The sequence below is a fragment of the Camellia sinensis genome, chromosome 10, assembly GCF_055761805.1.
Source record: "Camellia sinensis isolate YWXY chromosome 10, ASM5576180v1, whole genome shotgun sequence".
NCBI classification, from domain to species: domain Eukaryota; kingdom Viridiplantae; phylum Streptophyta; class Magnoliopsida; order Ericales; family Theaceae; genus Camellia; species Camellia sinensis.
In genome coordinates, this window is record NC_138970.1 from 20,867,230 (window position 1) to 20,881,070 (window position 13,841).

The following is a 13,841-nucleotide window of genomic DNA, read 5'->3' on the forward strand; positions in this document are numbered from 1 at the left end:
AGAAAAAAAATTGTAATTGATTTTTTTAACTCACTGTATTTTTTTAAAAATGTCACTAATTGTTTCAGCGATAGTTTGAAAATTTTATCTATACTATATATTAAGCAAAAGGAAGTTTTTAACCCCCAATGCCTGTGGGAGCTTCAATATCCCAATCTGAATTTTTTAAATTTTTTATTTAAAAAAAAAAACTCAGTATTTATTGATTTGGTTAAAATCTCCTTATCAGCATTTATTAACTTTTTTTAATCCACATGTCTTTCCACATGCCTGCATTTATTGATTTGGTCAAAATTCTCTGATCAGTATTTAAAATCCCCTCATACAAATAATTATAGATCAAATCCGTATATAGTTATTGCAGTACCCTTTTCAACTTCTCACATACGCTATGGTTAGTGATAAGATTGTTAAATTATTTTTATAAAAAATCTTAAAAAACATAATTTATATATTAAAAAAATCTAAAACAAATATAAATATCTATAATTATCTCGTGCATAGCACGAGTGATAGACTAGTACTATATATTAAGCAAAAGGGAGTTTTTAACTCATAGGCCTTGTGAGAGCTCCAATATCCTAATCCTAATTTTCTAATTTTTTGATTTAACCAAAAAAAAAAAACCTCAACATTTATTGTTTCTCCCAACCCAACCTTAACATTTATTAACTTCTCTCAACCCACAATCCCTTTTGACTTCTCTCATAATTACTACAGCACCATTTTCAATTTCTCTCATACACTATGATTACACACAAAAATAAAGAATATAAGAATTTAGATATAGATCTCAAAAAAATATAACATCGAAATTTGAATTATGATTTAGTAATATAATTATGTATTTTTTTTATATATATCTATCAAAATTTTCAATCACTTAATGTGACAAATTAATCAATTTTCTAAAATTATTAATTTTTTAATTTACAAAATAGATTAAAAAAATATTAATTGATTTATTTATTTAATAACAAAAATATTTCATAATCTCTCCCTCCTAATCTCTCTCACCAATTTCAAAAAAAAAAATTAAAACTTACATTCGTTTTCTCTTCCCAAAAAATCAGATAATATTTTTTATTAAAGTTATAGATATCTATTTATATTATGATTTAGTAATATAATTATGTATTTTTTTTGTATATATCTATCAAAATTTTAAATCACTTAATGTGACAAATTAATCAATTTTTTAAAATTTTAATTTTTTAATTTAGAAAATAGATTAAACAAATATTAACTGATTTATTTATTTAATAACAAAAATATTTCATAATCTCTCCCTCCTAATCTCTCCCACCAATTTCAAAAAAAAAAAAATTTAAAACTTACATTCGTTTTCTCTTCCCAATAAATCAGATAATATTTTTTTATTAAAGTTATAGATATCTATTTATATCTTATATATTATATTATGACATTAAAAAAAACTAAAAAAAAACTTTAAAGCTTATCTAATAATTATAATAATAATTTTTTTTTTAATTTATAAAGTTCTATGTATAGCACGGGTTGCCACTATCTATACATCTATATATATATATACTATCTATATCTATACTATATATTAAGTAAAAGGGATTTTTAACCCCAAGTTTTGTGGGAGCTCCAATCTCCCAATCTAAATTTCCTGATTTTTTGATTGAAAAAAAAAATCTTAGCTTTTATTAACTTCTCCCAACTCCTAAGTCTAAGGGCTGGTTTGGGGTGTCCTAAAAAAGTGCACTTTTTGTCTTTTTAGACTAAAAAAGTTGAGAAAAAAATATGGAGGTTTGGGTTAACTTTTTGGATTTTTATGAAAAAATGTGTATTAAAAAATTGTATAAAAAGAGTGTGTAAGAGATGAATAGTGACAGGTGGGCCCCAGCCGTACAAATCGGAAGGTGTGAATGGGAGTTGGAAATTATTGGCTATTTTTTGTACAAAGCACTGCACGGTTTTGTTTGGTCTGTGGGGGTTATCACGGGTCCCATTTTAATAATCTGAACCGTTCAATGTGTATAAATCGTCGAACACTATGTATCTATAAAAAATCACGTTAATCGGATATCGATAGCTATCTGATCAGATATATTTACTTTTTAATCATTAATTATAATACCATCCATTTGTCGTACATAACTGATCTGACCATATAGTTATCGATATCCGATCAATGTGATTTTTTGCAGACATATAATACTCGACGAGTTTTACACATTTAACGGTTCAGATTATCAAAACGGGACCCGTGATAACCCCGCAGGCCAAACAGCGGTGTGTGTGCAAATCACACCCAATCATTTCATATATGTGCACTGCTGCTGCACAGCAGCTGGCTTTTGGTCAATTCGGTGTGTACTTTGGGCAGAAAATTATTATTATTATTAATTTATTTTTTTTTGTGAATAGTGATATCTTTTTGGATTTTAGAGTAACTTTTTGACTTTTTGGCTTATTTAGGATAAGCCAAACCAGCCCTTACTCTCATAATAACACTTTAATGCATTAAGAACAAACATAAAAAAATTCTTTGAAATCCAACACATATAAATTCCTTGAAAAATCTCAATACATATGATTATTATCCCTCATAATAATACTTTAATGTATTAAGAACAAGTATAAAAAAATTTCTTGAAAAGTCCAACACATATGATTATTATCAAAATATTAAACTTTAATATAATATAATAAAAAAAAAAGACATTTAATTCTTTGAAAAGTCCAACACATATGATTATTATCAAAATATTAAACTTTAATATAATATAAAAAAGGAAAAAAAGAAAACATTTTAAAAAAACATTTAAAAATCACAATTCACATATATAGATAATTATAAACACAATCCGTGCATAGCACGGGTGATATGCTATCTATACTATATATTAAGCAAAAGAGGATTTTTAACCCCAAGGCCTGTGGGAGCTTCAATATGTCAATCCTAATTTTCTAATTTTTTTTTTTAAAAAAAAATTAACCTCAGCATTCATTAACTTCTCTCAACCCACAAGATTTTTTGACTTCTCTCATAATTACTGTAATACTTTTTCCAAAACAAATAATTTGCATATTAAAAAAAATTTAAAACAAATATAAATATTTATATCTGTATCTATCTATTTAGACTTTTTGACTTCTCTCATAATTACTGCAGTACCTTTTCCAAAACAAAGAATTTGTATATTAAAAAAATTTAAAACAAATATAAATATCTATATCTATATCTATATCTATATCTATCTATTTATTTATATCTATCTCTAACCCACAAGTTTTGTGGGAGTTCCAATATCTGAACCTTAATTTCTTAATTTCTTTGATTTTTTTTTTTAAAAAAAAAACTTAGCACTTATTAAATTCTTCCAAATCTTTTTAACTTCTCCAATACACACATTCTTTTCAACTTTTCACAAACCTATTGCAAACAGTGAGTCTCATTTTTGTTTTCTCATTCTTGACTTCTCACTTCTACACTTTCAACTTCAGTGACCACGTATGCAAACAGTAAGTCTTTTTTTTGTTTTCTCCTTTTTGACTTATCCTTTTGTTTACTGTTTTAATGTATTAGAGCATCTCCAACCACACTCTTTATTTTTCACTAGCTAAAGTATAAAAAAATGACACTCTTTATCTTACCTAATTAGTTTAGCTATTGTGTGTTTCAACCATACTCTTTATTTTAGCTAGTCATTCAAACTAATTTAACCAATTTTCAAAACAAAAAAATGCCACATATATATATATATATATATATTACTCTTTTTCATAGAATGCCACATATGCACCTACTCTCTAATATGGTTGCCAATGTGACATTTGCAATAATATTTTTAAAAATAATATTTGTTAATATTAGTTTTAAAAATATTATAAAAAATAATTTTAAGTAATATTTATTTTTTTATTATAAAATTTATAGTATGTGAATACATTTCAACATATGAATTTGGTGGAACCATCTTGAAAGAAATGGAGGGGAAGAATAAAAGAAAACAATAAAGAATTTTTTTAAAAAAATAACAATACAAAGGAAGTTCTTCAATAATTATAATTTATAAAATTAAGAACCGAAAGAACACAAATTAACTAATTAAAAACCTTACAAAGGTCAATGAATAAATAAGAAAAAAAAATCATAAATAGCAAAGTTAGGAATAAAATTCAAAATAAATAAACTATTTCTAACACTAATTGTTACAAATCTCCATGTAGATGCCACAAATGCTCAACTAGGTTTGCTTGGAGTTTAGAATGAGTTTGTCTATCTCTTATGCGATGATGATTTTGAATGAAGTCATAAAGTTCCGGTGTACGCTCGTGTGACACTGCTGGAGGGAGAGTTTCATCGATTGCATCATAATTACAGTCTATATTTTGTTCATTTCGCTCATCCTCAACAATCATGTTATGCAATATTATACATGCCTTCATAATAACTTTAAGGGTTTCAACTTTCCAAAAACATGCAGGTCCTCGCACAATTGAGAAACGTGCTTGGAGCACTCCAAATGCTCGTTCGGCATCCTTCCTTGCTGACTCTTGAGCCTTAGCAAAATGTATTTGCTTATTGCCTCGTGGAGATGGAATTGTTTTAACGAATGTTGACCATTGAGGATATATACCATCAGCGAGATAATATCCCATTGTATAGTCATTTCCATTGATTGAGTAATCAACTTGGGGAGCACGCCCTTCAGTAAGGAGAGAAAATACAGAAGAACGTTCTAACACATTGATGTCGTTATGAGATCCCGGTAATCCAAAAAATGCATGCCATATCCATAGATCATAGGAAGCCACCGCTTCTAAAATAATAGTTGGTTCATGGATATGACCACAATACATACCTTTCCATGCAGTAGGACAATTCTTCCACTTCCAATGCATACAATCAATGCTCCCCAACATTCCAAGAAACCCACGATTTTTTCCCACCTCTAGTAATTTAGCAATGTCATCTTTGTTTGGTGCCCTCAAGTACACATCTGAAAAAATTGCAACCACTGCCGGAACAAACCTTTGTAGACTTTCTATTGCAGTGCTTTCTCCAATCCTCACATAATCATCTACAGAATCGGCCGCTACTCCATAAGCGAGCATCCTCATAGCCGCTGTCATCTTTTGAAGGGAAGACAGACCAAGAACTCCAATAGCATCTTTCTTCTGCACAAAATAAGGATCATATGCTTCCACCATAGATAAAATACGAAGAAAGAGATATCGACTCATCCGAAACCTCCTCCTAAATAAATTGGGCGGATATATAGGCGTTTCAGAGAAGTAATCTTGATAAAGTCTCTTGTGGCCTTGAATTCGATTACGATAAATAACTGTATGACCTTGAATAGAACCACGACGTAATCCCAATTGCTTCTCATTATTTAGCCGCTCTTCTTCTAAAGCAGTTATTGCAAATATCTCCAATTCATTGTCAGAATCAGAGTCATCAATAATCATCTTCATTACACTATTGCGAGCCATGGAAATTAAAAGAAGAATACAGCTGAGTAATAAACAACTGAAAATAAATATTAGGTTATGTTTTGCTTCTTAAGCTTTGCAAGTTTCTGCCTAACAACTTCAATTTTCTGCAAAGTCAAATTTATAAAACATATCAAATAACTTCCAAAATCAAAACACCAGCAACTTACATAATCTGTATTTAATTGATCAACAAATAGAAATGTCCTGTAAATAAAAATCACTCCAATCCAACATACAATAAGAATTATATTTAGCCATGGAGTACTTCAACAAGCATTCAACGAGAATTCCACTCAGTAATTAAATTACTACTAGTTCAACCATTCAACAATAGGTAGTTCCAAAAAACTTTTAACATATAATAAATAATTCCAACATAAACTGCATAAAAAACATAGTTCTGCCTACAATGGAGAATCAAATCCAACAATAAATAATCAAATCCAACAATAAATAAAGTGAAAAACATAGTTCCAACAACTAAATTTTTTTTGGGTAGTTCCAACAACTAAATCTTTTTTTGGAGAATTTCCATTTGGCGGCGATGAAGGTATTCTGCTTGCAATGAAGGCAGACCACTTGTATCTATTGACATTATTCGCTCTTCCTCCTTCAATTGTTCCATTCGTATCTTCTCTTTCTCATTATCAACCTTTTCTTGTTCCGTTTGCGTCCTCTTTTTCTCATTATCAATCTTTTCTTGCTCTTGAAGATACGACCTTTCATACATCTCTATTTTCTTGTCATTCATTTTCTTTCTATCTTCCTTTAAATCCTCTAATAATATTAAAATATGTGACCCTCCTTCATTTCCACGATCTTTATTCTTTCTTTTATTCAAACGTTCCTTTTCAGCTTTCCTACCCGGTGGTCTTTCCAAGTCTACATTGTCATTATGTGAAACATCATTGTCCTCTAAATTGATTGAATCCGGTGCACTAGGAGAACAAACGCCGGGAGTTGCCACTTTTTTTGGTTTTTGTTTCTTCATGCTATATTCCTCTCGCCATTTTGGTTGATCTCTTAACTCATGCCAACAATGTTCAAATGGAAATGACGATTTGTACAACTCTTTGTATAATTTCTTCGCATCAAGAATCTGAATAATAGATAAAAGAACACTAATTATCATAAGATTAGACAATTCCAATTATAATAAGTATAAAAAACTCAATGGCATTAATACCTTATCTTTGTCAGTCTTTCCACTTTGATTCAACCTTTGGATTTGGGCGAAGCACCCACTGAACTTATTCGTGGCAAGTTGAATTGCTGACCAACGGTTCATTAAAGAAGTTTGACTACGATTAGATGAAAAAGTTTTGTACTGGTGGAAATACTCCCACACTCTTAGCCAATAAGCCTTTGATTTTTGTTCATTCCCTTGCACTGGATCTAAGCTAATGTTAAGCCACGCCGATATGAGCATACTGTCTTCTTCTGTAGTGAAGTTGCCACCTCGTTGTGGTTTCTTGGTGGTTTCTATTTGAGGAGAGATTGGGGAAAACTGATCCCCTTGGTCAAGAGGTTCATCCATAAATTCATAATCAGTCCCATCATTCATCAAGTTGGTGAAATATGCATCATTTTGTTGCTGACTCATCTATACACAAGGTAAACAAAATTATGGCAACATATATTGGGTTGGAGAAATAACTAAGATTCCCAATTGGAAGCAAATTAATTAATAAATAGAGATCATGTAAATTAAAACACTAGTTGTTTTGTTGAAAATGATTCAATGATAATTTTAGATAAATAAATGGAGATCATGTAAATTCAATGAAAAAGAATTTATGGAGCTGCGGAAGATTCATCTTTTCTCAAACAAATCAAAGAATTCCAAGGTATGTGAATCAAAGGATAGAATAATTGTCGGTTGGAAGCACTCATGAAGTCAAAGGAAGCAAGCTGAGCTTTCAAAGAACCATGAATCAGTATGTCAGAGGATATCTTTTTAGTGAATATTTTATTATTGCGCAAAATCGAACTCGCTAGAATTTTCTCTCTTTCACATGTTCTTGATAAAAAGAAAACCTTGCTCAGCAAATTTAGTAGACTCCAAAAACTCTCAAAGTTATCACACTTCATATAAGAATAATTTATTTGACTAAGAAACAATTATTTGGAATTTGATGTGTGGATATCATTTTTCATTTTTTACTAGGTACATTGAGTTGGATAAAGGATCATATTTAGCTTATGAAATGAGAATTAATGGGTAAGGAATAACAATTTTTTAAAATTAATATACACTCCATGCTTAAAAAAATAGAACATAAGTCAATATAAAATGCCAAAAATATTTAAGATGGTTATTGAACTGGTTTGAGGTTGATTTACTAAAATCTGTTGTTCATGGTCTTTTTCATCGTAGTTTTCATCCCAACTGCACACAGCATCTCTTTTTAAATATACATAATTTTGTTAGTATTTTATGCAAAATTTAGTTAGATCTTTGGACTTGGTTTGTGTTGCATTAGCAGAATCTGACTTTTTCAATGGAATTTTCTACCATAGAATATGCCTCAAGACGGTCTGAGATCGGCTGTGTACAGATCATTTGTCATATGTGATGATCCAAAAGGCGTAATTGAATGTAAAACGATCAGAAAATCCAAAACCAATCCTAACAGATCAAATGAAAAAGGCAAAAGTCGAAGAAATCCTAGGAATTTGAATTCCTCTTCTGCATTCAAAGAAGAATCAATGAAGATGGGCTCAAAAAATGTCACAGAAGAAGATTCACATAACCCGTGGTCTGTGGGGATGACAATTGATGGGCATTCTAAAGAAATTGCGAAAGATTTGTTGAAAGGAGCTCTTGATTTGCAAGAGTCTTTGATCATGCTTGGAAAACTACAAGATAAGTTGTGGGAAAATCGAAAGGAAAAATCCAGGGGAGACAGAATTGGTGAAGTGGGGATTGAAAGAACAAAATCCCATCACTTCCAAGATCATGATTCCCAAATGGGATTTGAGAAACCGGGATTTTCTGCTGATGGGTGTTCGAGGGATTGTTTTGACGAGCTTAGGACTGTGATCAGAGACGGCCTTGCTAGGCAAAATCTTTTGCTGCCCAGTTGCACTGAAAAAAAGGCTTACTGTGATAAAAGAACACTGGACTCGGGTACTGATATTGCCTCCACTAGCTCAAGCCAGTCCTTCCAAGGCTTTGCCTCTTCTGATAGTTCACTCTCATCAAATGCTCCTCACAAGTCAAAAGGCTCGAATTTGATTGCCAAGCTTATGGGTTTGGAAGAAATTCCCTCAGAAACCGTGCAGATTAGTCCCCAGAAAAAGTTGGAGAGTGAAAAGATTTCCTTTCAGAGAAGGCCTATGTTTGAAATTGATATGCCAAAGGCGAGGAAATCTCATTCTGCTGATTATAAGGTAGATACAGAACAGAAGAAACTGAAAGAAATAGTCAAAAGATTTGAGAACACGCAATTTGAAGGGCTTGTGAATGGCAATTCTGATGAAGGGTTTGTACTTCAATCGCATCGTTCTAATGCATCCAACTCCAAAAAGAGGTATACTGAAGATGCCCCACCTATTGTAATAATAAAACCTTTGCAATTTTCAAGTGTGGAGGTGGAAGAGACTCGCCTGCAAAAGTTTCTCCACGGTATGGGAGCCCTCGACAGCAAGAAGGTGCTTGGGGAATTGAAAACGCAAGAACTTCAAGCCCTAGCCACAGGCCATTGTGAAGAAGGTTTTAGTACCGGTAATTTGTCTAGAAGACACAGAGGTGAAGAAACTCCAATCAAAAGGCTTGGCCCGGAAGGGGTAAAAAATTCTAAAGGGATACAAGCAAAAGCAGAAGAGAAAGTAGTCCAGACCAATGACAAGCTGTCTTGTAATGAGTTGAAGGCTTTCGTACTACCTTCAAATCAGCAAGAGAAAAATAAAGTGATTGGGAAGAAAGTTGATAGGATACAGAAGGTGGCACTGCGAGCAAAGAAACCAGAAGAAATGGAGAAAGTGAAATCCAAAGCTGTTTCTAAGTCCCATGATGAAGCCAAAGTGACCTCCACAAAACAAAGAAAACCTGAGACGGGGTCAATCATTGCAAAGAGCTGTATTTCCCAGCAAAAATCCACCTCCTCAAGCGGCAATTCAAAACATACAACACCAGCCATATCGTGTAATCGTGGTGATCGGGAAAAGAATCTGAATAATGAGAAGCCAAGCAAGGAGCCCTTGGCAGCTAATTCTGTTGTGAGTCCTAGCATTCAATTTTTACAATCTTAATGTTATTTCTTTTAGAAACTTCTGTTTGTTCTCTGATTTTTATATGCATATATTGTTGTTTAAATATATTTTTTAAAGACAATAACAAAGTAGGCAATGCAATGTTGAAACTAATGAGACAGCCTTAGAATCATCACCAAATAAAGAAAATTTTATTGCGAAGATTGAAACATTATATGACAATGCAGGTTGAAAATGTGGGATGCAAGTATGGTGACAAGTCAATTGACCTTAGTTGTGAAAATGAATCCGATATGACAAGAACTGGCACTACAACTGCAGATCAACTCCTTCCTAAAGAAAGGACAGATTCCTCTGAATTTCAGAGTAAAGGTATGGCACATTCTTAGATTTGAATTTTTTAAATTATGAGAATTAGTAATGAAGTGAATTCTCTACTCTCGCATACATGTATGCATTCTGTAAGTATAAAAGGTACTAATTCATGGAGGAGGACTGTCTCTTATCCGAGTGTCTTCAGGGCAAGAAAACTGTATTACAATTATGGTTCAAAGTTCTAAGCCTGCCTTACCCGTCGCTAGCTGTTGGATGTAACTTATATCATTTCTTTGCATAGCGTTCCCACAAGTATAGGAAAAAGAAAAATGGAAAAGGGTACTGCTATTTTAATGTCTGCATATGGGATTCTATATCTATAACTGGATTGAAAATATACACACATATAAGGCGAGTCATTACTCTACCTTAGGGTGCATATATAGGTACTTGCATTTGCAATATGCAGTTCAATTGTATTGATTTTTATGGGACTTTTTATGTCTTTTTAATTGCAGACCAGTATGATAGCCACCAGAGTTCTGTCTGCAATGTTATACCACAGACTACCCAACAAGAAAGCCTCACCAAATCATCTGAAGAAGCTAACCATTGCATCAATAATACTGAGAAGAAATGCTTCAGAACAGAAACTAATGTCGAAGATTTGCTTTTGAGTAGTTCATTGTTCCTCAGTTATGCGGAGGAGCAGTTTAATATCAATGACAAACATGCGATAGTTTTACAGAAAACTAGTCTATACTTTTTGTGTTATGTGAAGCTTTTAAAAGAATAATCGAATTTATGTAGAAGAGTTTTTGGAAACTTGCCCAAGTGTTGCCTATAATTAGAGTTGTGGTGAGTTTTGGGTAGTAAAAGATTGTATGGTTAGAGTTTTAACAGGTAGAAGACAGAATTTATGATTTGGCAAGGAAGAAGGCCGGATTTTGGCTTGATTTTTGAAATGGCAGATTATGGGATTTCTGAAATATTAGTTGCAAGAATTCTTTGAACAACCAGAGTTTTGATTTAGGTGCTAATTCAAAGGTACAAAGGTAGGGGAAGGGTAAGGTTGACTGGGTATAAGTAGACAGTCTCAATGGTCAAATAAATGGTCAAATATAAGTAGATCTCTCATGAATCGTATGATTCTAACAAGCATGCTCCCAACTTCTAATACATGAGAGATCTCTGGAAAACCCTCCTAAAAATTCTGCATCCAAGGAGAAATAGAATATTTAGGCCCTCTTCCCTCCCTTCTAGAATCGTTCATTGTTGGCTGAGTTTCAAATGAGCTTATGATGAAACTTCATCATTTCAATGTACTAACTGCGATTTATCTTTTTGATATGACAATTACCCTCCCTTTTTTTATGTATCTGTCTACAGGTACCCAACATGTGGGGTGAGGATGAGCTTCACAATGTTGTCCAGATGGGCTTTAACTCCAGTGCTCCACTCGACAGCCAAGATTTAACTGGTATGTCGACTCCTTAATTTCCCACACTAGCCTCTACACAGTCCAAGAAGAGTCAGAGGTAACGACTCTGTTCCCATTTGCAGGGTCTACGCCACCAGACCATATGAAAGTCGAACGTTGAATTTGTGTCTTTCAGTGCCAGTCTCCATTGTTTCTCCATTTGAGCTTTAATATAAATGCTACCAAAAAAGTTCTAATTCATTCTATCTCAAGAGAATTGTTTGATGGGCGAGGATTTGTGGGTTGAAGGTGTCGATTACTCAACAAAATCAATTGATATGTTGTAGAGGAAGCTGAAATATGGTGGTTGTGTTTCTAACTTACATGTATTTGTCTGGGATGGGGTTTCAAAGGAGATCGGAGTCGAAACCATAGAAGTGTACTTGCTCAATTTAGGAAGGGAGAAGTTTGAAGATGTATATGTTAATTATATATTGACCAATGAATATGAGGTTTTATTCATGTTTACTTCATAAATTTCTTCCTAGGAGTATTTATTATTATTTTTCGGGAAATATCTTTTTTAGGATTAGTTATGGGTTAAACCTTGCTGATTAAGAATAATCGAATTTCGATTGAAGTAATAATTTTCTGCTTAGTAATTTACAAGGTCATAAAATCAGATAGGAGAAGAAGATAGTATCTCCATGGTAGCTGTTCTTTCTATATATCCTAGGCAATATCAAATAAAATGCCAGAATGTGAGTAAACCCATTATAGTATTCTTAGAATATGTAGAATTAAGGGCCATCTTGTAAAATCATTGGCAACACAAAAACTCAAAACACAAAAATAGAACAGTGAAGTATCAAGGTATGGTTGAACTCACAGATCAGACAGACAATACACACATAAATTGTATACAGATTCGTAAAACCAAGAACATGGGAGAGACCCATATTACAGAGGAACAAGGAAAGTTTGTCCTATACATATATATATATATATATATATAGAGAGAGAGAGAGAGAGAAAGAGGGTTTATGAGTTGCATAGAAGGGGAAGACAGAGAGATAAAAGGATACATACCTTGAGGAAGAGGTCGATGGAGGGAGTTGCAGACAACGTTGAAGGAGAACATCGTTTTCGCACTGAAGGAGCAGATCGATTTCGCGGGAGAGACGTGTTTGGAGATTGATTTCGCACTGACGAAGCATATTGATTTCGCGGGAGAGACGTGAGCAGATCAATTTCGCGGGAGAGAAGAGTTTGGAGAGCCTTCAATCACTCTCCAATTGAAGCCAGCGGAGAAGCCGCGAGGGAAAATAGGAAGCCATTTAGCCAGCCCATTGGAGTGGGAATATTAGGGTCATCCGAGCTAAAATAGCTAACAGTCTCATTTTACCTCTTCCCTTGGAGTTGCTCTTAGTTAGATAGCGCATAAAAATATTTGTGATTTGTCTAGCGAATAAAAAATTATAATTTGATTTTTTAATATGATTGAAATTAGATAAATATAAACCCTCACAAACAGAAAAATGTAATTATAATTAGGTGAATGATTCTCTTTTTAATGTGATTGTAATTAGTTTAATAAATTTTTTTTTCATTTATTTATTTTATTATGTGAAAAATGTGATGTGATTGTACTTTGTTCAATAGTTCTTTTTTTAAATATGATTGTTGTAGTTAGTTTAATGGTTTTTTATTTAATGTTATTTAATCTTTTTATTTACTATTTTAATTTTATTTTTGATTTTTTTAATATGATTGAAGTTAGATAAATATAAACCCTTACAAAGAAAAAAATGTGATTATAATTAGTTGAATGATTTTTTTTTTAATGTGATTGTAGTTAGTTTAATAGTTCTTTTTATTTATTTATTTATTTTATTATGAGAAAAATGTGATGTGATTATAGTTTGTTCAATGGCTCTTTTTTTTAATATGATTGTTATAATTAGTTCAATGGTTTTTTTTAATGTTATTTAATCTTTTTATTTATTATTTTATTTTTATTTTTAATATGATTGAAGTTAGATAAATATAAACATTCACAAAGAAAAAAAATGTGATTATAGTTAGTTCAATAGTTCTTTTTTACATTTATTTTTTTTTTATTATGGGAAAAATGTGATGTGATTGTAGTTTGTTCCATGATTTTTTTTTAACGTGATTTAATCTTTTATTTACTATTTTAATGGTTTTTCTTTACAATTATTTATGAAAAAAGTATGATTGTAGTTAGATAGCATAAAAATATTTGTAGTTTGATTTGATTTTTTTTGTGATTTGATTTTTAAAGTACCAATTATTGATAATGATTAGATTGTATTTTGAAAAAAAAAATTGTAATTGATTTTTTTAACACACTGTATTTTTTGAAAAAAAATTATTGTGTTTTTTAACTATCAAT

At 31.8% G+C, this 13,841-nt stretch overlaps 2 protein-coding genes across 2 annotated transcripts; one reads left to right on the forward strand and one right to left on the reverse strand.

Annotated features, from left to right (window-relative positions):
- Positions 1 to 5,917: 5,917 nt before the first annotated feature.
- On the reverse strand, positions 5,918 to 7,078 carry LOC114258804 (uncharacterized). The gene is made up of 2 exons (XM_082889850.1): positions 6,662 to 7,078; positions 5,918 to 6,574 (listed from the first exon to the last, which is right to left on the reverse strand). The coding sequence occupies exons 1-2, from the start codon at positions 7,076 to 7,078 to the stop codon at positions 5,984 to 5,986; spliced, it is 1,008 nt and encodes a 335-aa protein (XP_082745976.1). The 3' UTR covers positions 5,918 to 5,983.
- Positions 7,079 to 7,998: 920 nt separating this feature from the next.
- On the forward strand, positions 7,999 to 11,606 carry LOC114271293 (uncharacterized). The gene is made up of 5 exons (XM_082889851.1): positions 7,999 to 9,696; positions 9,918 to 10,062; positions 10,524 to 10,744; positions 11,395 to 11,485; positions 11,569 to 11,606. Exons 1-5 carry the CDS (start codon positions 7,999 to 8,001, stop codon positions 11,604 to 11,606), a joined length of 2,193 nt encoding a protein of 730 aa, XP_082745977.1.
- The last annotated feature ends 2,235 nt before the right edge of the window (positions 11,607 to 13,841 follow it).